This window comes from Tympanuchus pallidicinctus, unplaced genomic scaffold, assembly GCF_026119805.1.
Source record: "Tympanuchus pallidicinctus isolate F22 unplaced genomic scaffold, pur_lepc_1.0 scaffold3, whole genome shotgun sequence".
Lineage (NCBI taxonomy): Eukaryota > Metazoa > Chordata > Aves > Galliformes > Phasianidae > Tympanuchus > Tympanuchus pallidicinctus.
In genome coordinates this window covers 82,539,426-82,565,343 of record NW_026294747.1, presented here as the reverse complement: position 1 = coordinate 82,565,343, position 25,918 = coordinate 82,539,426, and the positions used below count along the sequence as shown (strand labels likewise).

Here is a 25,918-nt window from a genome sequence, read left to right as displayed (position 1 = left end):
GGCATTCCTCTGGCAGAATACAGCAAAGGTGACTTTATCCTGCTTACCTCCTGTGATGACAGCTCTGTTAATATTTTCCTCTTCAAGTGAGTGAACAGCAGTCTACACTTTGCTTAAAAACAACTTTTGAACTCTGATTTTGTTTATAAATATAGCATTACATTATTTTACATGTTTTGAACTGCCATATTTCATAGGCTAGAGCTTTCCTACTTAACAACCTCCATCCCTTCTAGAGGGCTGAGCAGCTTTTAGAAACAGTTGTGCAACTTCCTCATCTCCATGGACAGTGTCTGCATCAGGCTGAAGGGGAATACAATGTACTTTCAGCTTACAGAACTGTGGTTTTTTTTTAACCAGAAAGCTGGTGGGGAATCAAATCTAGTAATCCAAGCTCTGTAACATTACTGGTTATGTATGTAGAAGTACAGCACCTGACTATGCATGTAAAAGTATAGCACTGAAAACTGTACACTGCAGAGAGAAATCAGTGAGTTTTCATGCTATTAGCAGAGGTTTTGGCTCACAGATTTGGGTAAGCTGGTTTTATTTTGAGAAAGTTTAATACAAAAGAGCTATTAAGACCCGTGTTTTACATTTTTCAAAATACAGAGTATAGTTGCTTCAAACTCTTCTTACTTGAACATATTCCTCTGTGAGCACCAGCATCCTTCTTACTTTTAGCAGCATCCTTGTTACTTTTTTACTCCAAATTAGAAATTATTCACAGACTGCCACTTGCATCTCCAATTTCAGTCATATAAACCAAGATAAGGTTGCCCCTGTGCCCATCCCTTACACACACACCACCCTTTTCATCAAGAAGAGAGCTGCTTACCTCCCACCTTACACAAAACAATCTGATAACTACAGTTTCCAAGAGAGGATTGCCAAGAGGTTCTGAGGAATTTCAGCCTGCTTCTTTACAAGCTCTACCCCACCACTGTCAGTGCCGCACACAACAATGAGCAGCAGTACAAGAATCCAAGACAGCTTGGTGTCACATGTGAACAGTTAACAAAACTTCACAAGGGATTGGTTGTAGGCACAAAGATTACTCACATGAATAACAGGGTCTACAACAGGGCACTTCCTCTATTTTTAGCATATATCCACAAAGAACGACAGATTTCTGTGGGCTTCTTTAGATGCATGAGTTCAGTTCTTGCTTCCAGTACACAGCTTCTGGCACCTATCACTTATCACCAGCTTGCTCTGTATGCTTATCTACCTCATGTCTGAGACCAGTCTGACTGGATGGTGTGGAAAATGCACAAACAAAAGCACACATCAGATAGAGCACGTTCTTATTAATGGAAGCGGAAAGAAAAATGGGGGAAGTAAAAGTGAAGCAAACAAACACATTTATTCAACACCACTGTCTTACCTTCCTATGGGTCCCAGATCTCCAGAGTCCTGGCTGCCTGCATCACTGGGTGTGCTCACTGATTTCGAAGAGGGAGACATAGGGGTTGGGACTAAATAATGAAAATAACAGGTATCCCATGTTAACACATGCAGCGACTGCACTGATGAAGAGCAGTGTCAGACAAATCAAAACCAATGGACCAAAATGACAGTGGATGAATGATTAGGAGAGTTTGAAATGGTGAAAGCAAATAAGGAAAGGAAAGAAAAAGAAAAGGAAGAGAGTCAAGTGAATTTTAAGTCTTCTGGAAATGTTAAAACTGACATGAATTTAGACAGGACTAAAAGCCCAATGTGATTCCACAACTAATCAGTGGCGGAGATCTGCAGAAACAGAAGTTTTTTCTTGGCTGTATTTTAAAGCTGACTTGCAAAAGATTTTAAACGTATGAAGAAATACCAGGGGCTCGTCTTGTCAGAAATCTAAGTGAACTCTTCTGGTAGCCACAGAGGCAAAACAGCAAGCAAGTTTCTCAAATTTTCCGTTTAAATTAAAAGCCGCTGCCCATTAGATATGTTCTAAGACTGCAGTGCAGAAATGGCATCCAAAATAAAAGTTAAATAAGGAAATCCAGCTAAGTTAAAATCATTTCCCAAAGATGGTGAGAATACGCACTAATTTGCTTAGCAAACATCTTTTCTTAAATAATTTAAGTTGTATTAGATTGCCATTTTGGATGATATACGATTTCCACACTCAAGGAAATATTTCCCTTGGCTTAGATACTATTTGCACTCTCTAGAAATGATTTTCTCTTCGGTTTGCTAGGGCTTTTGAAGCATATTCATGCAAATCCAGCCTTGTTTCCTTTAACAGGAAAGGAAGATCACAGCTCAAGGTCAGCCCAAGTTTAAGCTCTTCAGCAAGGAATAACAAATAAAAAAGTAGAAGTATCCTGATTTCTTTTAAAATGGTTACTCAAAAATATTTAAAGTGCAGGAATGGCTCCAGTCAAGATTTAGCACAAGTATTCTTCAAAGCAGCCACACTGAATAAAACACAAAAAGGAGTTCTAATGCAACAGTGAGGTTTCCCATTTGGTTTAAATCATGTGCATTTCTTTTTATAGATTTAACTGAGTGAAACTTTAAACTATTTTGTTACGCTCTATAATGTATAATGACAGACCTGTCAAGAGACTTGGATTTTCCATGTGGTCAAACATTTCATGCAGATTCTTACTAGAGACTGTCACACAAATGAATGCAGCATGGAAAGTGAATTCATCTTCATGACAGCCCTTTGGCAGGTTACAGGTATGGCATGGCACTTTATGTATTCCACGTTCACAGAGGGATCTGGGCATCATATGTGAAGGCAGAATTAAGCTTTCCTTTGTATACTAATTGTCAGTGTATACAAAAGGGAATGAAGGAGGACAGACTACTACTGCTTAATTCAGATCATCTTACATGTGAATTTTTATGTTCTTCAGATAGCACAAAGAAAATAGTTAACTAAGGTAAGAACTATTATTTTGCAACATTAATAAGTGTTCATTTATTATATAAGGAAATGCATCCACATTTTTTAAAATAAATATGAATATTCTACACACATAAATATTAAAAATGTATTGAAGTGATGTATTTGTATATACACCACTAGATTATTTATAAAGCATATTTTATGATACGTTAAAATAACCCAACAGTTACTCGGCAGACATTTTTACTGAGAAGCAGTATTTAAAAGTTCCAATCGGTAGATTATAGGTTATTAAAATGGCAACTTGTCCCAGAAAATGTCGGTTGATGCAAGGTCGGGACTGAATTCCTCAATTCATGATTCAGAATGTCACCATCTACTTTCATGAGGAACTATGCAAGTGCTTTCTGAAACTAAGGCTTCTGCTTTCTTTTCTTTTCCCTAAATATTACAGGCAAGAGTATTTAGGAGTAAAATCCTAGTCTCAATGCCAAAGAACTTAATGACACCTCCAGAGGTGCCAATATTTCTGCTAAAACAATGAGAGTGATTCTATATTCAAAGGAGAGGAAAACACTTGAAAGAGAAGGAATGAGAAAGTGAGAGGAAGAGGGGCAGGGCAAGGCAAGGCAGGGAGGAGAGAAAAAGGAAGGAAGTAAGGAAGGAAATTTCTCACTTCAGGGCCAGCTAATACATCAGATAGAACTTAATCAAGTATTTCAGATAGTATTTTCCCATGTATTTTTCTTAAACTGAGGACTCTAGATTCTAGAATTTAAATACCAGAACAGCCATGTCCAAAATACCACAAAAATAATCTGTTGATAAGCTTTCTGATCACTGTGATTTGCCTTTTTATTTTCTCTCTCCATTTTGCTTGAATTTTAGTGAAATAAATGGGAGTCCCCACATAACTATGTTCCACCTTCCTTAGCAAATGCTTGTATTTATGAAACAAAGATTGGGGCTAATGAAGTGCAGCGTTTATTATATTACTTGTGGATCATCAGGTGTGAGAGAAGATCTAATAGTCCATCAGAAAAGAAATCATTACTGGTATGCAAAATCAATCCGCAATGCAAAAATTTCTTCTAGAAATGAAACAGATGTTTTTGGCAATGGTAAGTACTCAAAATGCCATGAGCTGGTATATCACAGAATCACAGAACTGTATGCGAATGATATGGTAGGCATTCAAACAGAAGAGTTCACTTCACTAATACAGCCAAAAAATCAAAAAAAGCAAAGCATGCTTTAATAGAAGAATGCATTCATTGTGGCAGAGCTGAATGCTTTACAGTATGCTTCTCTTAAATACCTAGAGGTGGTTCTGGGGATATGCCAATGCTCTGCAACAAAGCTTCTGTCTCTCTTCTCTTGCGGTCTAGGTCAGAATCTTCTTGAGCTGGCTCCTTCTTTTGCTGTAGATCAGCCTCAATTAAAAAAAAAAAAAATCATCCACATATAATCAGCTCTAACAATTAAGTGTGTGAAGAATATTCACCATTGATTAGGAAAACTTCAAAATTCACTTAGAACGTTTAGGTAGCTAATTTATACTGTTTATATGTTAGTTACAATACTTTTGCCTGACTACCTGAGAAAACTGATCTTTGCAAGTATTTTTTACGGAATGCTAATGGACATCTTTTGCCTCTCACATATCAGATGCAGTTACTCTGTAGAAAAATGGTAGCCAAAGCATTCTTCTGACCCCACATACCACAACTTGACAGACTGAAAATGCCAGTGTGCTGACTTATTCAGCGAACATGGACACTGACCATAGAAAAACAGATATCATGAACCTGATTAAAAAATTACCCCATCCCTACTTCCTCAGGGATCAAGAAATAAAATTCCATTGGACTTTGGTGATGTAGACTGAGGGCCTACATTAGGTCCCAAGCACTTGCAGGCAGTAAAAATACTTGTCTTAGAACTTCATTAAATGTCTCAGAACTTCAGCATCAAACAGGAGCAAAGAAGAGGACTAATACTTTAAAACAGTATTTTGGCAGCCCCTGACACTGACAGCCAAAATTAACAGTCCACCAGATGTCTTCCTCTTTGCTTAGACAACTACATCTTTGCTTAGACAACTACATCTTCACAGAATCACAGAACGGTACTGGTTGGAAGGCACCTGTGCAGGACACTTCATGGAGCTTCCATGGGTTAGACTCAGTGCCTAGAGCTGGCTACTGGGGTCAGTGGAACATTCCAACCACAACAGGATCTCCACAAGATGTAAAATCAGGCAGGGAACAAAGAAAAGAACTCAGTAGCTTCCTCTGGCCACTGGCTTACCTCCCATCTCTTTAATTCATTAACAGGCTAGTGCTGAACACTGAAAATACTAACATCTAAAGTTCTGCTTACAGAGGACTCACGCAGTGACTCTAGGAGCCTCACTGGGATATGTGCTGGTAATTGCACAAAAATGTCTCAGAAGAAAAAAGACAAAAACAATGACCAAAACTGAAACATGGATTTCTTGGATCACATCACATTTCCACAGTAATTCTGTGAAATTCATGTACAATATTAAAGTGTCAGTTTAAAAGGAAACCAGTTATTAGTAAAGGATAACAGGTGCTTTAAACAATAGTAAGTGTTGACATTTGAAGGAAAGGAAACATAATCACTTAATGCTTCTCTGACTTTGCATGAAAATGAATATCCACTCCCTGTCAATTCTCACCTCTGTTCCACTAAGTGAATGAATAAAAAGAAGTACAAATCCCTTAATGAAAAATCTAATGCATATTGTCAAGGACAAATAAACTAATATGTCAATCAAACTTTAACAGAACTGAAGGATGCACCCATGCCAGAAGATGAAAATGCAATTGCAATTATGTTTTACTTTACTGGAGAATAATAATTGTAAATCTGTTACCTTAGCCAGTAATCAAGCTGGTCTTCAGAGAAGAAAATACATATTTAGATTGTAATAGCTCGAAAAAACTCGAGACCTTTTTCTGTCTTTCTGCACTCTCCACTCCCTTTCCATTGAAGCAAAGCCCAGCAAAAAGCATTGTGGCAAATCAATTTTTCTTTCTACACACACATACACATCATGTTGTCTAAATTGTTGTCATCTGACAGCATGTTAGTTTTAAAAGCAATTCCCTCACCCCAACTTTCTTGGCTAAAAATAAGCATTTTGATTTTAAGGTTAGATTGATGTGGCTTTGGAGATCTCATCCCACATGACAGTTACCTTGGAGTATACAATACTGAGATGTCAAAACCTCAGCGAGACCCTTCTGCAGGCATGAGCTATTTAAAAGGCACTCCTGCATATTTACCTCTTTCTTCTTCCTTTCTTCTTCCTTCCGTTTCTTTTCTTCTCTTATCTGAGCCAAGCGCTGCTTTTTGCGCTCAAGTTCTGCTTTTAAATCACTTTTGTCCGACATTTTGATTCTGCTGGAAACAAAATACGGAAACCAGGTTGAAAAGAGAATTAAAAGTTTTCCCTATTTACTGAAAACAGAACCCAACAATATCAAAAATAATGCTTATAAAATTGCCACAAATATACTCCTACATAATTGCTGCCCTTGGAAAAGGCAGGATATTTGTTTTAAACTTCAAGAAATTGGAACAGAATATTTCCAATCATGGAACATATTTCAAAATTGTCTTTATTAGAGAGCCACCTTCGTGAAGCAAAGTTCAAAACAATGCTTTAATATTTCTAATGCACTGAAACTGATGCCCTTCAACTTTCATCAGCTTCAGCATCTCTGCCAGACCGTAAGTTACAGATCCACAGTAGAAGAGGATGTACTTGAACAATCTCTGCCCCAAGCAGCCCTGTGTATCTTAGACAACTAGGAATTTAACTGGCAAAAACTGGAAACCTGGTAGCTTTGCTTCTGCACAAGTCTTGAGAGGCTGCCATCCCAGCACTCTCTCCTGTCCCATGGTACAGCCAGGCACAGGCCACTAGCCCCTTTGCAGCCACAGGATACATACAATACCAATCCTTTACTACAGTCCTTGAGCCTCACCGATACTGCAAAAATTCACAATCTGAATCACAGATAAGGTAACTGCTCCATATCATAATCATTACAGGCTGTCATCTAACTGTATCTACACTGATTTTCTTCTTAGTTACTTCAAAGACAGTCCTGACTATTACAGGCGTTCATGGAAAGAGTTAACTCCTCCCTTGACCACATCCACTACTGCAACTCAAAATCAATCACGTAGATGGCAATATCACATATATGTAATGGAAGCCTATTGCTTGCTGGACGCATGGGAAACTAAATGGCAGCTTTCCATTAATACTAATGAGAACTTCATCCACATTGCTGCTTGGGTGGGATAACAACCAGAAAGTAAACCCATACGGTAAAAATGATGTGGGACTTTCACTTGTCATCAATTGCTCTGCAGTTGTAAGCTTCCTTCTCTTCAGATGACAAAAGCGTAATTAGCCTGTGATATGAAGGACATTGGCAACAAAACACCACCTGCATTTTAAGCACAGTCTTGGCCCCAAATGATTTGTTCTCTTCACAAGTATTTTCCTCTTACAGCAAAGACGGATAAAATGTGGAATGAGGAAAACACTGAATGCAAACAGCAGGCATAACAGCAGCGTGAGGGATGCCAAAGGGTTAACCATGTGCCAAACACACCGCTCCACAGTCCAACACCCAACTGAAGCCTATCAGCAAGAATCACACCCACCTACCAGGGGTCACCACAGATTCTACATACACTGCTGTTTGCTGCTCATTCCCACATGGGACCTGCTTTCCTTTCCCAGCCCAGGGCCTTCTGGTCCAACCTACAACACAGTAAATGGCACAGCCAAGACGAACATCAAAGCACCAATGAGCTGGACCATGGAGTGCTCTAGCCGTACGCACACTGGGTGCACTAGCCGTATGCAGAGGACCACCGTATTTTTTTATTCCTTTACCACTGATCCTATTTGCCTATTTGCAATGATATTTCAGACATTGTTTCAAATCTGAGAAAGAGAGATCAAAATTCTCAGAAAACTTGTATTTGATATGGATAAAACTAAGCGGCAGCACCTTCACTAACTCTAATCTGATCATTTGACATCAGCAAGTTATTTTTCAGGTGGGAAATGCCAGGAGAAGAAACTGAGCTTTTTAACAATGGCACAAGCAGTATTTTGCCTAGCAGCCTGCTCAGGATTTATGGGTGTCTCCTGGATATTGTTGAAATCCTATTTGAAGTCATTTTCCTAATCTGTTGTGCACATTTGAATTCTGATTATGAAGTTTCCCCTCCGAGCCCTTTGGACTAGATAGAGTTTTCGCATCCTTTTAGTTCTGCAGTTTAGCAACAGAGAACGAAATCCTGTTTCTATGCAGAAAATATGCAAATGTATTTTAAAGCTCCTAGCAGAGACCCAGAGGGTTTGGCATCCCTTTCAAGCTGTTTGTCAGATATCAATGAATAGCTTTTAAAAATTCATTCCCCTAATGTCAGGGAAGCTAGCTTTTCCCCTGATTTAGGCATCAGCTACTTAATGCCTGGCCCCTTCTTTACAATGCTCCAGTCAGGGTGATCAAATTCTATTATAAGTTTGCCCTATTTTTAACAAAACAAAGCTTACATACAACAAAGATGATGTATTAAATTTCTTTCAAAAAACACTTGCAGTTTTGAGTTATAGGAAGAAATTCATCTCAAGTTACTTTCTTCCTGTCTGCAGCCATTCCTTAGCTGCCCCAAGCAGCTTATCAACCTCCAAACTTGCCACGTACAGTTTCAGCAAAATGGAGCACCACACATATGGAACCACCTTTCTCAGATGTCAGCAAGGCAGCAGTTAGCACAGAGGCAGCATGCCGACACACTCATTGCTCCGCTTGACATCAACTACAGAGTTAGCACTCTGTATTCATTACTAGGAATAAATTCCTAATAATTGTCATTCTGCGTGCTAAAAGGCATGCCACAGGAAGAGAGAGAAAGGCAAGCAGTAAAAAAGGATTTGCTTTTCACGTTCTCTGTGGTGCAAAACCACAGCCCCAGGCTTAAGGATGACCTCAGCTTTCCCAGCTAGTCAGAGGGAAACGGTAAGGAGCACATTTTGTAGCAAAGCCATTAAACCATCTATCTGAGTAGGAACACATTGGATCGAATTGGATCCGAGCACTGCATTAACTGTAGAAATAGTTCTCACAGCAGTGCAGCAGCCCAGGGCTCCACTCCTTGAGGGAAGCACATAATCTTGGATCCAGTTTTATTTTATGTGACTCAGGCAACTGTGTCAAGTGACACAGTTCCAAAGCAGAGTCCTACCAGCCCAGACCAGCTTACAGAAGAAGCGCTGAGAACACATTTGTGGCTGATGTGAGCTGCCTTGTACAGAGCACTTGCCTGCACTTGCCACACCCAAAGGGAATTATCCTTTCTTTGAGCCACAGGATAAAGCAGTCTACTCCTCCTGTTATGATTTTTAATGAAACTTGGCTGTTGTATTTCAAAATGTCCTTTTACACATTCATCATGTATGCCCCAGAGTCTTCTGTCAGGCACAGAAATAAAGGCAATCGCACTCACATATGACAGGGCCACCCAACCCCTCATTGGGACAGCACCCAGGCACATGCAAATGCAATGCTGAGGCTTTGAGAACAGCATTCTTGCCCTTCACCACCCATCATACTCCTCTTGCTATATCTGCATGTAAGAGGTATCCTTACTATCAGTGCAGGGATGAAAAAGAGAAACCAGGCATCCTAGAATGTGACTCTGCTTTGCCTAAAGCAGATGTCTCAATGAGGTCCAAAAGCCAACAGATTCTCTCCATTGATGATAAAGGGCCCTTGGTTAGTAGTTAAGTTCTAGAAAACCCCATTGTAAATGTCTCAAAGTGAACGAGAAGAATCCTGTCTCTTCTATCCTCCCAGCAGTTCGTTACCCTGTCATACATGAAATAAGAGCTTTTGAAGGCCAATTACTTTAATCTCAAATAATAATGGTGTTTTTGTAAACTTCTCTGCTATACAGAACATACACAGAATGACTCCATCCACTTCTCACACAGGTAGTAACATCTCATGACTATTTCCTTTGTGACAGCAGTAAGCACGTAAACATGGAAGGTGCAAATAACAGTATTCTATACCTGAACTGACTAAAAGCCATGTAAAGCCTTGTATGGGTACAAGCCAGTAGCCATTACAGCTCTACAGCAAACAGCAGGGTTTTATTAATGATCTTTAATCATAGTATTTGAGCAGGTATGTTTTATGAACCGTTTCTATGAACACTTAACAGCAAGAACAGCCACAGGATCTGAAGAAGTTTACTGTAAGTGCAGAGCTAACATATGAATACTTGCAAGAGTAAACCCGCAAAGCTACAGAGGAACAAACTCATGGACTTGTCAACTATACTCAGTCTGTGGTTTGGACCAAATGTAAGAACAAATAAGCACAAAGAACACAATGAATGGAGTGAAAAAGAAGTCAAAGATGATGACAGGGAAAATTTTTATCAGCAGAAAAAGAAAAGTATTACATCTCCCTTCTCTTAAAGCCTGTACCTTTTTTCTAGAGCATCTCACCTGTATGTCATTGCCAAGCTCATCTGAAAAGAAACTTCAGTTTCCCAAGCTAATAGGAGATGAAAAAGCCTACAGACTTTATTGCTATTTGGCACTGAGAGGATTTTAACACACTGTTCATTCAGCAGGCTGCACTGCAGAACTACATTCACCATCTCATGAGCCTCCAAGTCTTTTCTCTTTGCAATTATCTCCATTCTGATTATCAAAGAGGTTCATCAAACATTGTTACATATGGCATTGGTCAGCACATACAACCCATCATAACTGATAGGTTAACACACTGTTCTAAAATAAATAAGCAAGCTGTAATACCTGTAGATGCTTCACACTAAATGCCTGATAAAAAGCCAGTCACTCTTGAGTCCAAAACTGCAGAATATCTATCAAATGAAAGATAAAGTACGTTGCACAATAAGACTGATTAACCAGTAATTTTTGGTTTTAAAGAGCAGCTTTGTAGAGTAGGAGTACTGTTGCTATTGAAACTATTAAAAGTGGAGTTTTCTACTGGAAGAAATTACTCATTTCTATACTGCATGGACCACTTTCATCTCTCTTCTGTAGAAATGAACACATTTCCTACAGTTATGAGTATTATACATTTTTACAGTAGAAGACATTCCCATGGGATCTAAATCTGACTTTTTAAAGTGGAAAATATGTATTGAAAGTATAAAATTGTATAAAGCAGATCAACTTCTTTGGTCTGCAAGAAACCAGAGGGAGCTGCTACACTAGCATAAATGCATTCTAATCAATGATATTCATGCTTCAAACGGGCAAGAGGGGCTGGAAATATTTTCCTGACAGCAGTTTTTAAGTGAATACAAGAGCACCTATTTCATCATGCATTACAATTTCTTCTTGACATCAGTCTCATAACCCAAATAGTTTTGTTAGATAGACGTACCAATGTTTACAAGATCACAACCATGGGCAAATATTTACAGATGCAAAATCTCAGCGCTGGCAATGTTTTTAGAAGTGTCCCATATGATGAATCCAGAGAAACTCTAAGTAAAATTGGAGATTTTTTTTTTCTACATAACCTTGAGGAAAAACAGTACAGGCTTTTAGTGCTATATCTGTGTATTCATCCATAAATAAAAGTGGCTGTAAAGTCTCAGGTTTCAGGGAACGTACCATTTTTATCCTTCAGCTTTTCCACAGGTTTCTAGCAGGTGGGCAAAGGTCTCGTACTTTGTTCTGTGAGGGTTTGCAATCACAGCATCCAGAGCTTTGGTACCGTGCTTCCTCCTGGTTGCTATGCAACAGGTCAGTGTATCTCCAGCCTATTTATTTCAAGGCTGACAGAGAATAAGATATGTGCCCACAGCTGCTTAATTACACTTCCCTTATAATCTATTACCATTTAATCTTCTTGCGCCTGTTCTTCCACAATGGCCCCTCTACAAAAAGAACTCAGTTACAGCAGAATTATGGGGTCCCTACACAGCAGCATATAAGTTCTTCTATTGCCTATTCTTCAGGCACAGGCCTTAGTGGCAATGAAACATCATCTGCTCATCACCTCCTTCTCTCATGCCTCCTTATCCTCCTAAGTTTACCATGACCTTTCCAATTCCAACAAGCGCAGTTCTATGGAAGAGTCATCAAGCCTGAAGAGAAGAAGTTGCTGGCAACAACCTTCTGGAAGAACATAAGAAACACACAGCATTCCAGCTAGAATTGTAAAGAACCCCACCTAACAGGTCACTGTTAGGACTACCTACTAAGATGTAACAAAGTGGTTTCATAGCTGCCACTAAACTTCCTCCCTTTTCACTGAGTACCATGGAACTCACTGGATGTACCACCTCAAAGATAACTAGACTATAAAAAAACATCTTTAAAAACCTTATATCTTCCCTCAATAAACATTAAGAGCACAGTTACAACAATCTCGGGCGTGCTGGGAAATAACCCTCAATAATCCAACATGCACTGATTTGTACCTCCCAGAATCCAACTCTGCAACAGAGCCCTAGTTACAAAGAATAAAGTTTTTAAATAAAACCGTCAGCTGCATGCTTGGCAACGTTTTGATATTGTGGAATATAAGATTTGGGGGAATTTTTGGTCATTTCCCCCTCTATCAGCTTCTGTTATCTTCTACTGTTTGGCTGTATGTTAACTGTTCCATTCTATCTTTTACAAATTTCCCAGCTAACTTCAGAAAGAAACTGGAAGACTTGGCAAGGTGCTTCCAGAAGTTTCTTGGTATTTGAAGAAAACCAAACGCAAGTGATAAATTGGTGTGATTTCAGAGATGTATGAGAGAGATGACAAAATTCTCATCCACAGGCTGAAGATCACTTGCCTAGATTTAAAAGAAGAGCAGCCCCATATTTCAAGGTAGTAATTTCTATGTGTCTTTTTATATAATAATCATATTTCAATGATATTGGCTGCTAATACTTCTCCACTTTGTCACAATCTCTATAGAATATTTGGTTCTACACAAATCTTCATCGTAACAGTACCAACGTGCCTCCCAGGATGTCTGTTAGTCTCTCCTGGAGCAGAATGATGATTCATTTTCTCCTTCCAGCAAACATTTCAGATATTAAAACACATACTTCTATTCCTTATTGGGCAATGGAAGTAAAACAGAAACAAGAAATGGAAATAGAAGTGACCTCTCTGACACTTCTACCCTCCTCTTGAAATAATCCCAGTGGTTTATGTCCAGCAACCTGATACTTAAAGCCATTTACCCAGACATGAAAAATACACACTCTGGTCTCTGCTCCTGGACCCCATTATGACAACGGCCAGACAGATATCAAAGATGAAGGGATGCAGGTTTTCTGGAAGACTTACCCAGGTATCAGCTCTTTCTTAAAACACTCTGCTTTGCAGGTGATGTTTGTGAGTATATAATTAGGTTAAAAATACTATGCACCAATTTAATCTCTGAAAGCAATACACCTAAATCTTTAGAAAGATTTAGACTCAGGAAATATCTCTGGCTGTAAGAAATACGTAGTCTATTTCACATGACTTGTCATCATTTCTAGGGAAGAAAAGTAGAAGGAACAGCACTCTACTCTTCATGTACTTGCCAGTGCCGCTTCTCCAACAAAGTACTAACAAAGCAACATGAATGACCAGAGTTAGTCTTAGCCAGTCATCCCTGTTGGTACACAGGAAAATAATAGGCTAAGATAAAAAGAAGAGAGTACAAATGCAGATATCTAATGGCATATTTCAAAAGACTTATAAGAACTGCAAAGAGAACCAAGTCCAGCACTGGGAAGGCTTAGACTCTCTTTGAGGTCACTGACAGTAAGAAAACTTTGAGATTTAAGCTTCAGACCTGAAAATGGTCAATGCATTTTAACACATTTGACCCAAAGAATATACAATGCGATATTAAACCAGAAAAATATTATTTTGTGATATCCACTATGATAGGAGTGCTTAAAAGATTTGGCCAAGTTGAAGAATGTTACACTCAGTGCCACAGAGACAAATAAGAAGAGATTCTTCCAGTCCTGAGGAAGTTTTAATTCAATGAGTGCGGTGGAGGAAGGATGAGTCATTCCAGTTTTACCTAGGAAGAACTAAGGCAAATTAAGGCCAAGGGGCTAAAGCCTCTCAAGGGCTTGTTACTACAATGCTCAGCAAGGCCATTTTAGGGCATCTGATCCTATAAAGATCCTTTCTTCACCCCAGCTTTTTATGATAGCCTGGACTGAGAAGTCATCTCGATGAGCAAGCTATCCTGGCAGCATGAAGCTGGTTGGACACTCCATTCCTCGTTACACAGCCCTGCCAGAGGACACCTGCCTATACTCAGCATGCTCAGTACGCAAACCCTTCCCAACAGAAGACAAAAGCTTCTTTCATAAAGGTGAGAAAGATCACCCCTCTGTTTTAGAAAACATTGACAAGAAAGAGTCTGCCAATCTCTTCAGTGTATCTTCTCAGTGATTGCAGCAATCTGCCCAAAAGCAGGAAAAGTTTATTTTCAGGAGTATTCATCTTTTGTTGCTTATTTGTTTGTTTTCCTTGAGAAGACCAAAAGCCACCTCCCTAGGGCAGCTGTAGGCCAACAGATTAGAAAGACTACAGGTATGGAGAGTGCCTTCTCAGCCACTGAAGATACTTTCTAGTAGTTTATTTTCAGCAGTAGAAGCAGATGCAAGAGAGCAAATACTAGTCCCTAACTGAGGCCCCTGGGTCCTAGTCTTTGTTTCAGAGTAAGTTTACATTATACCCAATGACTGTTTAGTTTAAAGTACAACACTGTATTCAGTGTCTGGAGGCCAAGTCTTCTTTTGCTGGGTGCTTGATGCAAGGAAGTGAAGAGCCACTTCTCTTTTTCCCACAGGTGTTTCCAGGTCCAAATAATCTTTAACATTTATATGGAGCAGCTTCAGAAAGCACCTTCTGAAGAAGGCATATAGCTTGCTGATTAGAGGACAGACGTAGGTGACATTTTTAAGCAAAAGTTACCTGAGACTCCTTTACACTCCTTTGGGTTTATCTCCCTATAACTAGGGCATACTGAAAGAGGGAGCATGTGCCATGGGCTGGAGTTCCACATGGAGCACAGTCTGATAAATGGGCTCAAGAAATGAGTCAACGAGAGGAAGACAGCAGATACTCAGGCTGTAGAATCTGGGGGTTCAAGGGTAAGAACACATCCAGAAGAGGAACTCTGAGGAGTTATTAAACACTTCATCTACTTCTAGAGCTACATCTAAGGAGAAATTTTGAGGATTGCAGTGTGGAATTTGTTTCTTCACCATTTTGTCAGTCTTGATTTACCTGGTGCTCAGGCACCGTAACAACTCTGAATTTGAGGAAGTCAGGTAAAAATCTCATGTTCAAGACACTGTATGCCTGCACTTAAATCCAAGATTCCCACCAAGGCAAGGCTGGCTGCAAATCAACTCTTCTCTCCCATGCACCAGTTGCCACCAGTTATCTTCAAAGGAAGCTCAGTGCTGTAGATATTTTTGGAAAACACATCCAGTTTTATTAATGGCTTTGAAAATACAGGACCACTGCTGGTGTGCAGCGCAGTTGCAATCAGCCTGGTTGCCATGCCTGGACTTACCACATAAGAAGGTGACAACTTTAAAGTCAATACCTGCATTGACTAACCCTAGTATTAAACTATATTACAACTTTGTTTGAAAAGATTCATATTTCACATTGACTGCCTGATAGTCTTTACTTCCCTGTCCTCTGATTAATTGATACAATGCGAGTAAACAACAAACAGCCTCACACATAAAGGGCTGCTGTGGAAGGCATGGGGAACATTATCAGTAAAGCTGCAAAGACTTTTTTTTTTTTAATTTATCTTAGCCCCTTCTAGAGAACACAATCTACTGCTGCCTTTTGAGTTTTAACTTTGAATGTATGAGAAAAGTCCTAAAGAGCAGCATCTTATAATTATCGGCTAAAAAGTACTGAATTTGCACAGGGTACTGTTAATATATTTAAGGAAGCCCATGCAGGCTGACAAACCAGGCTACCAGGCTTGCTTTTTTTTTTTTTTTTTGCTATTAATCAACTTCTTGTGGAAAAGGAAAATATTGTGGGAAATAATGGGACAGTTTTCCCACAGGCTCTTTTGGTACACACAGAGAATGGCATCACTGTTCAGGTTTTTGTTTTGTTTTGTTTTTGTCTCCAGCACAATACCCTCCTACCCCATCAGCACAATTTTTTTTGTATTATTATTACTACTATGGAGATACTGAAAGGCAGGAATACAACATTCACAGGCTGTGCCAAGCGCGGCAGATTACGTACATGAATAGCCAACTGCACACTAGGGGGTATGATTTAGGTCAGATTTCTTACTTCATTCCAAAAGGTTATAGATTTTTAAGCCATTCATTGTTTAATGCACCACACAGTTTGCACCCATGCGCACACGGAACATTAAATATCTTTTCACACATTTTTCCAGAAGTAATTTGTTTTCCCCGGCAATGAAGACAGGCAGAAGTTGATAGTCTGTGACAGACTGCTATGCATGTAACAAAGCTTTATGGGTACCTTGAGCTTGAAAAAGGAATTTGTTGTGGGGTAAACGGAGATCTGAAATCCTTTAGGATTATAATACAAAATACTTTCTGGTTCAGCAACTGCTCAAAATGTAACGAGAAACAAATTCACAAAAAAAAAACACAATGTCATACAACTTTGAATAACATGGTTAATGAAAATGGTGATTCTCTTGTATTATTTCAAGAGACAAACACATTATGAAGCTAGTCACATGAGTTGAGATAATCCCCCAACTTTGTCTGTGCTGCGAGAATCAGAGGAGAAAACCTTTTAAGCACTCAGTCAATGGGACAGTCTTTAAAGCAGTACGAACACTACTGAATACAAGGGGACACACCAGATAGCAGCTCAGGTTTCTTTTTTTATTTTATTGTGACTCTATTTTGCTACAAATTTTAATTTTCTCAAAATATACAATAGCAACCATTTGATATGTCTTTGCCCCAATTACCAAGTGACCTGGTAACCACTCTGATCCTCACAGTGGTGGCCTAACGTGCAAAACACGAAACAAGGACATGCCTTGAATGGTATGGATTTAATACCACTTTCTATGCACTTTAAAAGCTAAGATCTGTCTTAATGGATACAGAGAGGAAGGGCCAAACAATTTAAAGCAAAGAGATCCATATTTTCCCAGCAGGTGGTCCAGGACCTCCAGCAAGTCATTCTCAATAGTCACATAGCGTTAGTTTGGGAGATAGATTTTGCTCTAAAATTCAGCCTGAAAATATTACGTGTGTGCATTACAACAGGCTTGAAGATATGGAGATACTTAGATAACGAATATATCCTCCTTTACGCTTATTTATATATTTAATCACATTGAGCTGTTTTCCAGTACTTTAACTCCCCACTGTTTGGGCACAAAACACAGTATGTCTTTCTGCTGGACTGAACTGAAAAACGAATTATTGATGAGCGGGATTTGAAATTACTTGCATTACACCATAGAAAGAAGGAAGAAAGGATAAGGAACGAAAACCAGTTCTCTCAGAGGGAGAGGTGACAAAAGAGAAGGGAATACCAGAGAGGAGGAAATCAGTATTAGCAAGAGGGCAAAGAAATGTGAAGAGGAGAAGATATCTATGGAAAAGAAAACCTATATCCTTCAGAGATTGCCTGTGTAATTGTTTTCCGCTCAGTGGCAGTAAATGAGCCCTCTCCCTCTGCTGAATTACTCATTAATTATTCTAGGGCCAAACAGGGACAGGCAGACAGCTCCCAGGGAAGGTGCAAGCACAGGATTGAACCAGGTCTATAAGGGATGTTTGCTCCTTGAGACAATATACCACACTCCTGAAATCAGGCAAGCAGGCATGGCAGCAAGTTAAGTATGAAAGCAGATTAATATGTCCTTTTACTCTAAGATTAACAGCCAAGAATCACAAGAGTCATCTGAGCAGTGCCCATTCATTGGGTAACACAGTTATTTGCACACGGGTGGAAGCAGCAGTTACACGAGATCTCTTCCAAAGACCATTAAGCCAGTGCAATCACTCTTGCTGACTTCAGTAAGAGCACGGAGATACCTCATGGCCTTCAAACAAGGTGCACTGCTGATTCCTGGCCTCATTCCGGAGGCCAGACTCACCCCCAGGATAATCACAGAAATACTCCTGATAGGACCAGTCCTCTGAACACCTCCAGCTCTGTGCCTTGTGCTGCTGCGGGGCAGTGCCACGCAATCACCACAATGCTTCTGCCTCAAAGCAGTGAACAAGAAGGGCTGAACACGGTGAGAGATGCCTCGTCTCCATGAGATCTACACGTCAGTCTGCTTCCAGCTTCCTGACTTCCCTGCCATCTGCCTGGAAGTAGCCATTTCTCAGAAAAGTTGGCAAGCTTATGGCACCTAAAATGAACAGTGTGGAGGAGCAGGCTCATGTATGCTGCATACTGCCTTATTTTGAGTGCTCACAGATGGCCAAGCGAACAACAGCTTCCAATGTCATGTCTGAGTAAAAAGAGCTTGCATGGTTTTAGATGGATAATTACCAAATAGTGAAAGGGACATATTGTGTCTATATGAGACTCAGACAGAGTCGGTGTCTCCCTCAGGCAACCTTCACAGATTTGCAGACACTTTTTTTCCCTAAGATTTTTCAGATTTTCTGTTTTTAAGCTGTGTAATTTCTCCATTACCATTTCTTCCTGCCTATACAGGTCAGCCATGCAGATGATCACACAATCTCCCATCTGGATAACAAGCTCCCTTACATACATATGAGCATATATTCACCTGTATCACTTGCGTTGCTCCAGTGAACTAAAGTAAGCTACACTGGCTAATCTTAGCACAGTTTTGCTGTACAAGGTGCACTGTGCTAGCACATTCACACTCTACTAGCACTCTTCCTGGAAAACATCCCTTTTATATACACAGAAGTTTATATATATACAAAGCAAATCTATGGTCATTATGGCTTTTTTTTTTTTTTGTGAAAATACAAAAATGTCAGATGAGCAATGCACTAAGGCAATAAAGGCTGGCTGCGGCTGCAAAAAGCATGAGACCATACCTTTGCAGAGGCCAATACTTCCTCAATGGGGACTTCTCTTAAATTTCTCTGGAAGCTAAAGCCCAGGGATATACAAAGATCTTAGGGTGAAGATTCCACCACCACCTCCAAGTAGCAGCTTGCTTTGGCACCAGGCATAAGGCTCCGAAAGACTCCCAATTACCATCTCTGCTGTTAGTCAGACCATGCTGAAGGAACTCAACAAGGCTCTGGAGACACAGCATCAGTTTATGAGCCCGAGCAGTCCTAGAGTATATTCTTTAGAGCATAATTACTTGAGCTGTCAGTGTAAGTTGGTGCAGCTTCAAAAGAAGGCACATACACCCTTTCCCTCTATGCCCTTTTTTTTTTTTCTTTCCAGTTTTGCTCCCTTATCTTTCTCCCTCTCCACCCACTGCCCAGCACACTGTAGTAGTGAGAGCTCCGCCAAGGTGCTCTGCATGGCTTCCATCAAAGCAGCTGAGTTCTTGGTTCATCACTTTGAATACCAACACAAAAGGCACCTGCTCAACCAAGGCTTTTATCTGTGAGAGATGACATAACAGGAAGCAGAAGCTGGAAAAACACAGACTGGAAAACAAATAAGTGTATTTCAATGAAAAGAACCTAACAACCAACCAGCTACAGAAAGGTTATCACAATGAAATGCATCAGGCTGCCTTTACTTCTGTAGAAAATTTACTTCTATAGAAAGAGTTTGCAGATCAGATTTGTAAAACCTGCAGGATGCAAAAAAGTGTTTGCCTGAATGCTATTTGAGTAACCAGATTTCTGGTAATCACTGCATGTGCAGGGCATGCTTTACTGCTGCTCCTTGAAGGACAATTCTTCTCTTGAACTGTACATACAAAGAGCTGCAGGTAATGCTTGTTTAAGGTATGTTGTGGTGGGGAAGAGACATGGAGAGCTAGAATAACAATCCTGTTAATCTAAGCAATCTCTTCCTTGTGCTATAACACAAGATCTTCAGAAGTCTTTTGAATAACAAGGAAGGGGATAGCAAGCCACAATGCTCACAGCAGTCTGTGTACAGGGAAGGAGGAGCAGAAGGGGCAATATATTTCACATTGTCATAGATTACTAGCATTACAGAGCAGCTAATGATGATGACACTGAGTGCTCCTGGAGGCAAAGACCTGGGTGCACCCCCAGGGCAGGGAATGAATACAGTTGCACTAAAGGCAGACATTTTTGCTAAGAATTATAAGGAAATCACAGTGAGAGTGAATGAAATTCATTCCAAGCATGAGACTCCTGCTAGAGAAGTCCTCAAGTGAAAAGAAAGTAATAAGAGGAACATAATTGAATCTGAAAGGAAAACATGTAACTTCATCCCATTAACACAGTGAGAACGAGTGAGGCACTTCACCAAAGCACATTGGTAGCAACAGCAGTGAAACTCCTCCCAGAGGCTCTGACAACACCATCTACCAGGAGACAGATGCACAGTGCTGGGCTTTGCATTTCCATTTGGAAACTGATTTTACAGTACTGCGCTTCATAACATTTAGAGTAATTTCAGAGGCGATTCAACATCCTCACAGGGAAGCGAGGAGCAAACAAAACCCAGCGTGTCAGGGTGAATTAAGAGGCACAGTGCCAGAGCCATGTGCCAACTTCACGTCAGGTCTTTGCATTTCATGCCTGCTGTATTAGGAGGTTGCATTCCTCAGTCTGGTTATAAGCTTTATTTTATGTGTATTCACAGCTGATTTTTTTTCCCCGCTTTTTGCTAACGTCAACATCACTGCAGAAACTTGCTTTGCTCCCATTAATGTGAGAGGGGCTTTGTCTAAAAGATGCCGTGGGGCCTTCGGCTATCTGCTGACCCGGGGCATTCCAGGAGATGTAACCGCAATCACACCCTTTTGACACTGTATAGTTGACCGCCTCAAAAAAGGCCTCTCACTGATCATCCTCTGGCCCTGCCCGCCAATCACCTGGAAAAGATCTCATTCTCCATCTACTATCGCTGTGGACTTTAACAAACCCTCTGTTGCTCACGCAATGCTAAAAACAAATTAAAGATGGAAAACTTTGTTTTTCCTCCCTCCGCGTTAACCTCCGCGGCGCAGAGGCTCAGAGCAGGCACCCGGCGGCCGCCCTCACCAGAGCAGGTGCGGCGGGTCGGGGTGCTGCCCGCTGCCCCGGCCCCACCTCCCCCATCCTCTGCCGGGGCCGAGCGCGTTCCGCAGCGGCTGCCCGCCGGCCCGGCACCCGGCGGGAAGGCGGCACCCCGGCATCCCCCGGCTGCCAGCGGAGCCCCGCGCACCGCCGCCTCAGCGCGGCCCCCACCGGGCCCCGCGGTGCCTTACCTCCGTCGGCGCCCGAGCGATGCGGAGCGACTCCCGTTGCCGCGCAGCTCTCACCGAACCCCGCAGCCCAAATGGCCGCCGCCGCCGCGGCGGTGCGCGGTGCCGCCCGTTCCTGCGGCAGGACCGCCGCCGCCGGCTGAATGTGCTGTCTCACGCTGGACAGGCTCCTCCCGAGAGCTGCCGCCTTCCTCCTCCCGCCCCCTCCTCCTCTTCCTCCTCCCGCGCGCCCCCGGCAGCGACACCCCCCACCGCCGCCGCTCGGCGTCCCCAGGGGCGGCAAGGAGGAGCGGGCGGGGCGGGGCCGCAGGGCAGGTGGCGGCGTGGGCCCAGGGCCCGCTCGGACGCTCCGCACTCTCGAAGCCCCCTCAGCTGCTCCGAGGTCCCCTCACTGTCACCTCCCACACGGGCGCAGCCTTCGGCCCGTGGCAGCTCAGTGGCAGCCTCGTTATCACCCCTGCAAGGGCCTTGCCATCACCTCCTGCACAGTCCAGCTGTCATCCCCCATAGCTTCCTTCACATCTCCCTTACACCAACTCAGCCAGCAGCTCTACCACATCTTTTTCATCACCCTTAAAGCAATCTAAATATCACACAATGCCTGCTTACTCACCCCCTCCTCTACCACCTTGGTACTAGCTCCATGGTGGCCTGGCTATCAACCCCATTATGAACAGACCAACAGAATCATAGAAACCTTTGAGTTGGAAGGCACACTTAAAGGTCATCTAGTCCAGCACCCCTTCAGCAAACAAGGACACCTACAGCTTCATCAGGTTTCTCAGAGTCCCATACAGCCTAACCTTAGAGGTCTTCAGGGACAGGGCCCCACATTTGCCCTTCTGAGCTACGAGGGTACACTGCTGACTCATACCCAGCTGTCATCCATCAGTACACCTACACCCTTTTCAGCAGGGCTGCACTGGTAACTCCTAACATTCCCCAGATTGTACTGATAGTGCAGGTTGCCACAGCACAGGTGTAAGACTTGCACTGGGATTTGACGAACCTCATGAGATTCACCTGGGCCTGCTGCTCAGCCTGTTTCGGTCTCTGAATGGCACCCCATCAGGCACATCAGCTGTACCACACAGCTTGATGTCGTCTGCAAACTGCAGAGGATGCATTTGATCCCACAGTCAATGTAATTGATAAAGGTGTTAAAAAGCATTGGTCACAGTACTGACCCCTGAGGGACACACCATGCTTGTTTTAGCAGGATGTACCAACACCAGCCATTGTCATTCCAGGTCCAGCCCTGTCCTGAGAAGTGTGTGGTAGATCCAGACTAGTGGAAAACTATCAAGGATTTGCATCTCATCTTGTTTGTGTTAGACCTAGATGGACTGCACCTGGCCAGGAAATGAAGAGCCTTGAAGAACAATGGCATCCACTGAGGATGAAGACATGGTGATAAAATAATTGTTACTCAGTATAATTGGAACTGAAGCAGAGAAGATTCGTGTCTTGTTCTCCTGTAAGATTAATTTTAAGACATCATCTTCTGCTTGTACAGCCTAGGGCATGTGGAAAAATTCTGTTTTTAAGTGCACATTTGGGGCAGTTCATAGTCATTTTTGAAAGTAAAGCCCTTCCAAAATCAGATACTCAATACAAATTCAGAAACTGCTGGTTACTTACAGAAGCCTTGGCCTTGGTTTCAACTTGAGCGTAAATCTCAAACTTGTCTGAGGTTGTCGGGGGATTGTGTGTCTAGCAAATACACTTCAAACTTAGCTGTCATTTAAATTATTCCTGTCTGGTTTCTAAGAGGGCTTTGGATTCATTTAGTACTCCTGAGCTGACAAATCAGATTGGTTTCTGATGAGGTCTGGTGAGGATTCACTATGTTAACATGATATCTTACATACGTGACAAAGATATCTTGGTATCATATACATACAACATGGCATCATATGGTACAGCATGCCATCATGCTATATGAAAATATCAAGTATTTATCGAGTGTGAATGAGCACAGCGTCTCTTAACTCTGCCCTTTTGACTATGATGGTCAAAAACCTACACTGTTGTGGCATTTTCTCAACTATTTCATATTAAATGTCCATAGAAGCTATTAGTAGCCATTAAAATAGTATTATTAAGCACTATTTGTACATCATAAATAAGTCTGTAAAGCTGTTGAGTCCCACGTTTTTGTTACAAAGTAATAGCATTTTATGTTCTATTAACAACTCATATAGGAATTTATTTAAAACACACTGTAAAACCCTGTCCAATGGGACACAGTTTTGATACTCATTAAAAATGGCAATATTTGCTGGGGTGGTTCACTGTTTTTCAAGTATAGAAATGAAACATCAAAATGGTAATGTCAAAGGAAAAGTGAAAACAAACCAACACTCATGAAACACAATAGGTCCAGACAAAAGCTCATTGAGTGGTGGGAGATCGTGTACAAAAGAGTGTCAGTGGCCCTATTAGCACAAAAAAATAAAAATACACAGCTTCTCTTCAAAATTACCTACTGTGAGGAGATTTGGAGGGAAGCAAGTCTAGCTCTGTATTTTTAATAGGTGATCCCAGAATTGGCAGAATTTGGGAACATGAGAAAAATATGCAGTTAGTCCCCATTAAATAATTATCTGAAGGAATATCTAATTTCCCTACAAGCAATGCTCTGTTCTCTTTGACCTCATTCCCGCCACTGTCTTCCATAATTTTCCACAGCATAAGCTCTTGTCATTTTTGTTTATTTCTTGTTCTAGGGCAGTAATTTGTATTGTTACTAATTTTACAAAATGGGATAAGATCTTTACATTTCTAGAAGTTTTGGGTTTTTTTTTGTTTGTTTTTTACAAAAAGTCGTCATAATCAGTGACGTTAAAATCTTTTTAACAATGCTTCATGAAAAACATTCAGTCATTTCAGTGCACCACAGGACATGCATTAATTTTACGTTTTGTCAAACACAAATCCATAATATTATCCAACTCATTATATGCTGCCAGCAGGCGTTATGTGATTATGTATTGGGCTTAATTACCAGGTGAATGTGCAGCAGGGCAAAGTTTAAATTTGAAGTTTTAAAAATAATCTTAAGTTCTTGCTCTGTGAATTCATAAGGTAGTATTTTAGCTTCAAACTACGTAATTAGATCAACAGAGGGCAAAATAATTAGCAATTATGCACATCTGACAAGCGGCTTTCTCTCCAGCAAAGGTCAGTTGTACACACACACTAACCATGGCACCATCTAAAGAGAAATTTGGAATCTGGAAATTAAGGGGAAGTTCGGCGCTCATCACAGCCTACTAATTGCATGGGATAAAAAGTCTATCCTTAAAATACCCAAGGCACATTATTTGCCTGTCTCCCCTCTTCCAACTTACAGAAACAATTTTAGAGGTTTCTGTGAACATTTTGCGTTATATATTTGGTTGCTAGACTTGAAATGTCTAAGGGAAGCAAATTTACACCATTTTGTTTTGAAGTTACTTTACGTAGAGATGTTCACGTGCAATTTACTAATGAAGATTGGCTGAAGTTGCTGTGACAGCCAATAACCATTTATGGTGCAACGTGAGACAAATGATTATCAGTGCATTGTATTTCCCTCCCTTAGGCACCAACAACTCCTACTTCACAAAGTGCAGTAACAGTCTAACAGAAGTAGGCAAACCCTTCTGGAAATTTGTGCCAGAGGAAGATTAAAAATTAATTTCAAAGCCAACATTTGCAGGGCTTAATGCAGATGATGCTACCACTACTTTTCAGACGCTTTGCATGATAGACCTCTGCAGATAATTGAGGATGTTAAAAAATGCCTTGCAGCTTTTCAAAGGCAATGGATTAAACAAAGGATCAAAAGACAAAAAAAAAATATCAAAGCACCCTTCAGAAAAAATGTAGAATATCACTTCTAAAGTCAGGTTTATTGTTATGGCACTAATGTCTCTGTAGGGCACTATTACACATGGCTTTAGAAATCTTCTTTTCACAGATGATCTGATTGCTGGTCTTTCAAGAAATGCATGGGCAGTTGGTTAGTATGAAAAAGTAGTTTAAAGAGAGGGCATTGGAGAACTTTTCTTAACTGTTTGCTAAAAGCACCTAGTTCTCCAGGCACATCACTGGGTGTTGGGCTGAAATTTCTGCAAGCTGGGATAGTCTGAATATTCACAATAGGCTCTAGTACCAAACAATGAATCTAAAAGATATCTGGCGCAAAGTCAGTAATAGTTCCTCTAACAATTGATTTGCAATTAATAGATTCCCATTTCCTAGGTCTTTGCTCAAATACATGTGCAAAGCTGAAAAAACCTTAAGTACCTTAAAAAGAAGAAATTTTCCCTCAGAAAGGAATGGCAAAATTGTGAGATGTGGTACAGAAGTAGAAGGAACAAGGATATCTCTGGTAGATGAGCAAGTTCCATATTGATTAGAAACAATTATTTTTGTGACAGAATATTTTCTAAGCCTCTTTTCATATTTTGTTCTTCACTTTCCTGAAGCTCTGTCACCAAAGAGATTAGTTAGAAGGACAGATAATAACAGTTTCAACAAAGTTGGACTTTGGGCACCCATCTGTACATGCACATGGCTGAGGGACCTGGAAGATAAGGTGCTGGTTTCAGGATTTGTAAATCAACCT

General features: G+C 40.9%; 1 protein-coding gene across 7 annotated transcripts in view; it reads right to left on the bottom strand.

Annotated features, from left to right (window-relative positions):
- The window catches only part of DYNC1I1 (dynein cytoplasmic 1 intermediate chain 1), a 181,513-nt gene extending 160,003 nt beyond the window's left edge, over window positions 1–21,510 (bottom strand). For 2 of the 7 annotated variants that reach the window (XM_052692390.1, XM_052692394.1), the window contains exons 1-4: window positions 21,307–21,510; window positions 6,172–6,289; window positions 4,176–4,290; window positions 1,388–1,529 (exon numbers count right to left, since the gene is read on the bottom strand). In XM_052692390.1, coding sequence (XP_052548350.1) covers window positions 1,388–1,529; window positions 4,176–4,290; window positions 6,172–6,279 — 365 coding nt within the window. In that variant the 5' untranslated portion in view covers window positions 6,280–6,289; window positions 21,307–21,510. The remainder of the gene's footprint in view (window positions 1–1,387; window positions 1,530–4,175; window positions 4,291–6,171; window positions 6,290–21,306) is intronic. The other 5 variants (XM_052692393.1, XM_052692396.1, XM_052692397.1 and 2 more) reach the window with 4 other exon arrangements.
- Between the last annotated feature and the right edge of the window lie 4,408 nt (window positions 21,511–25,918).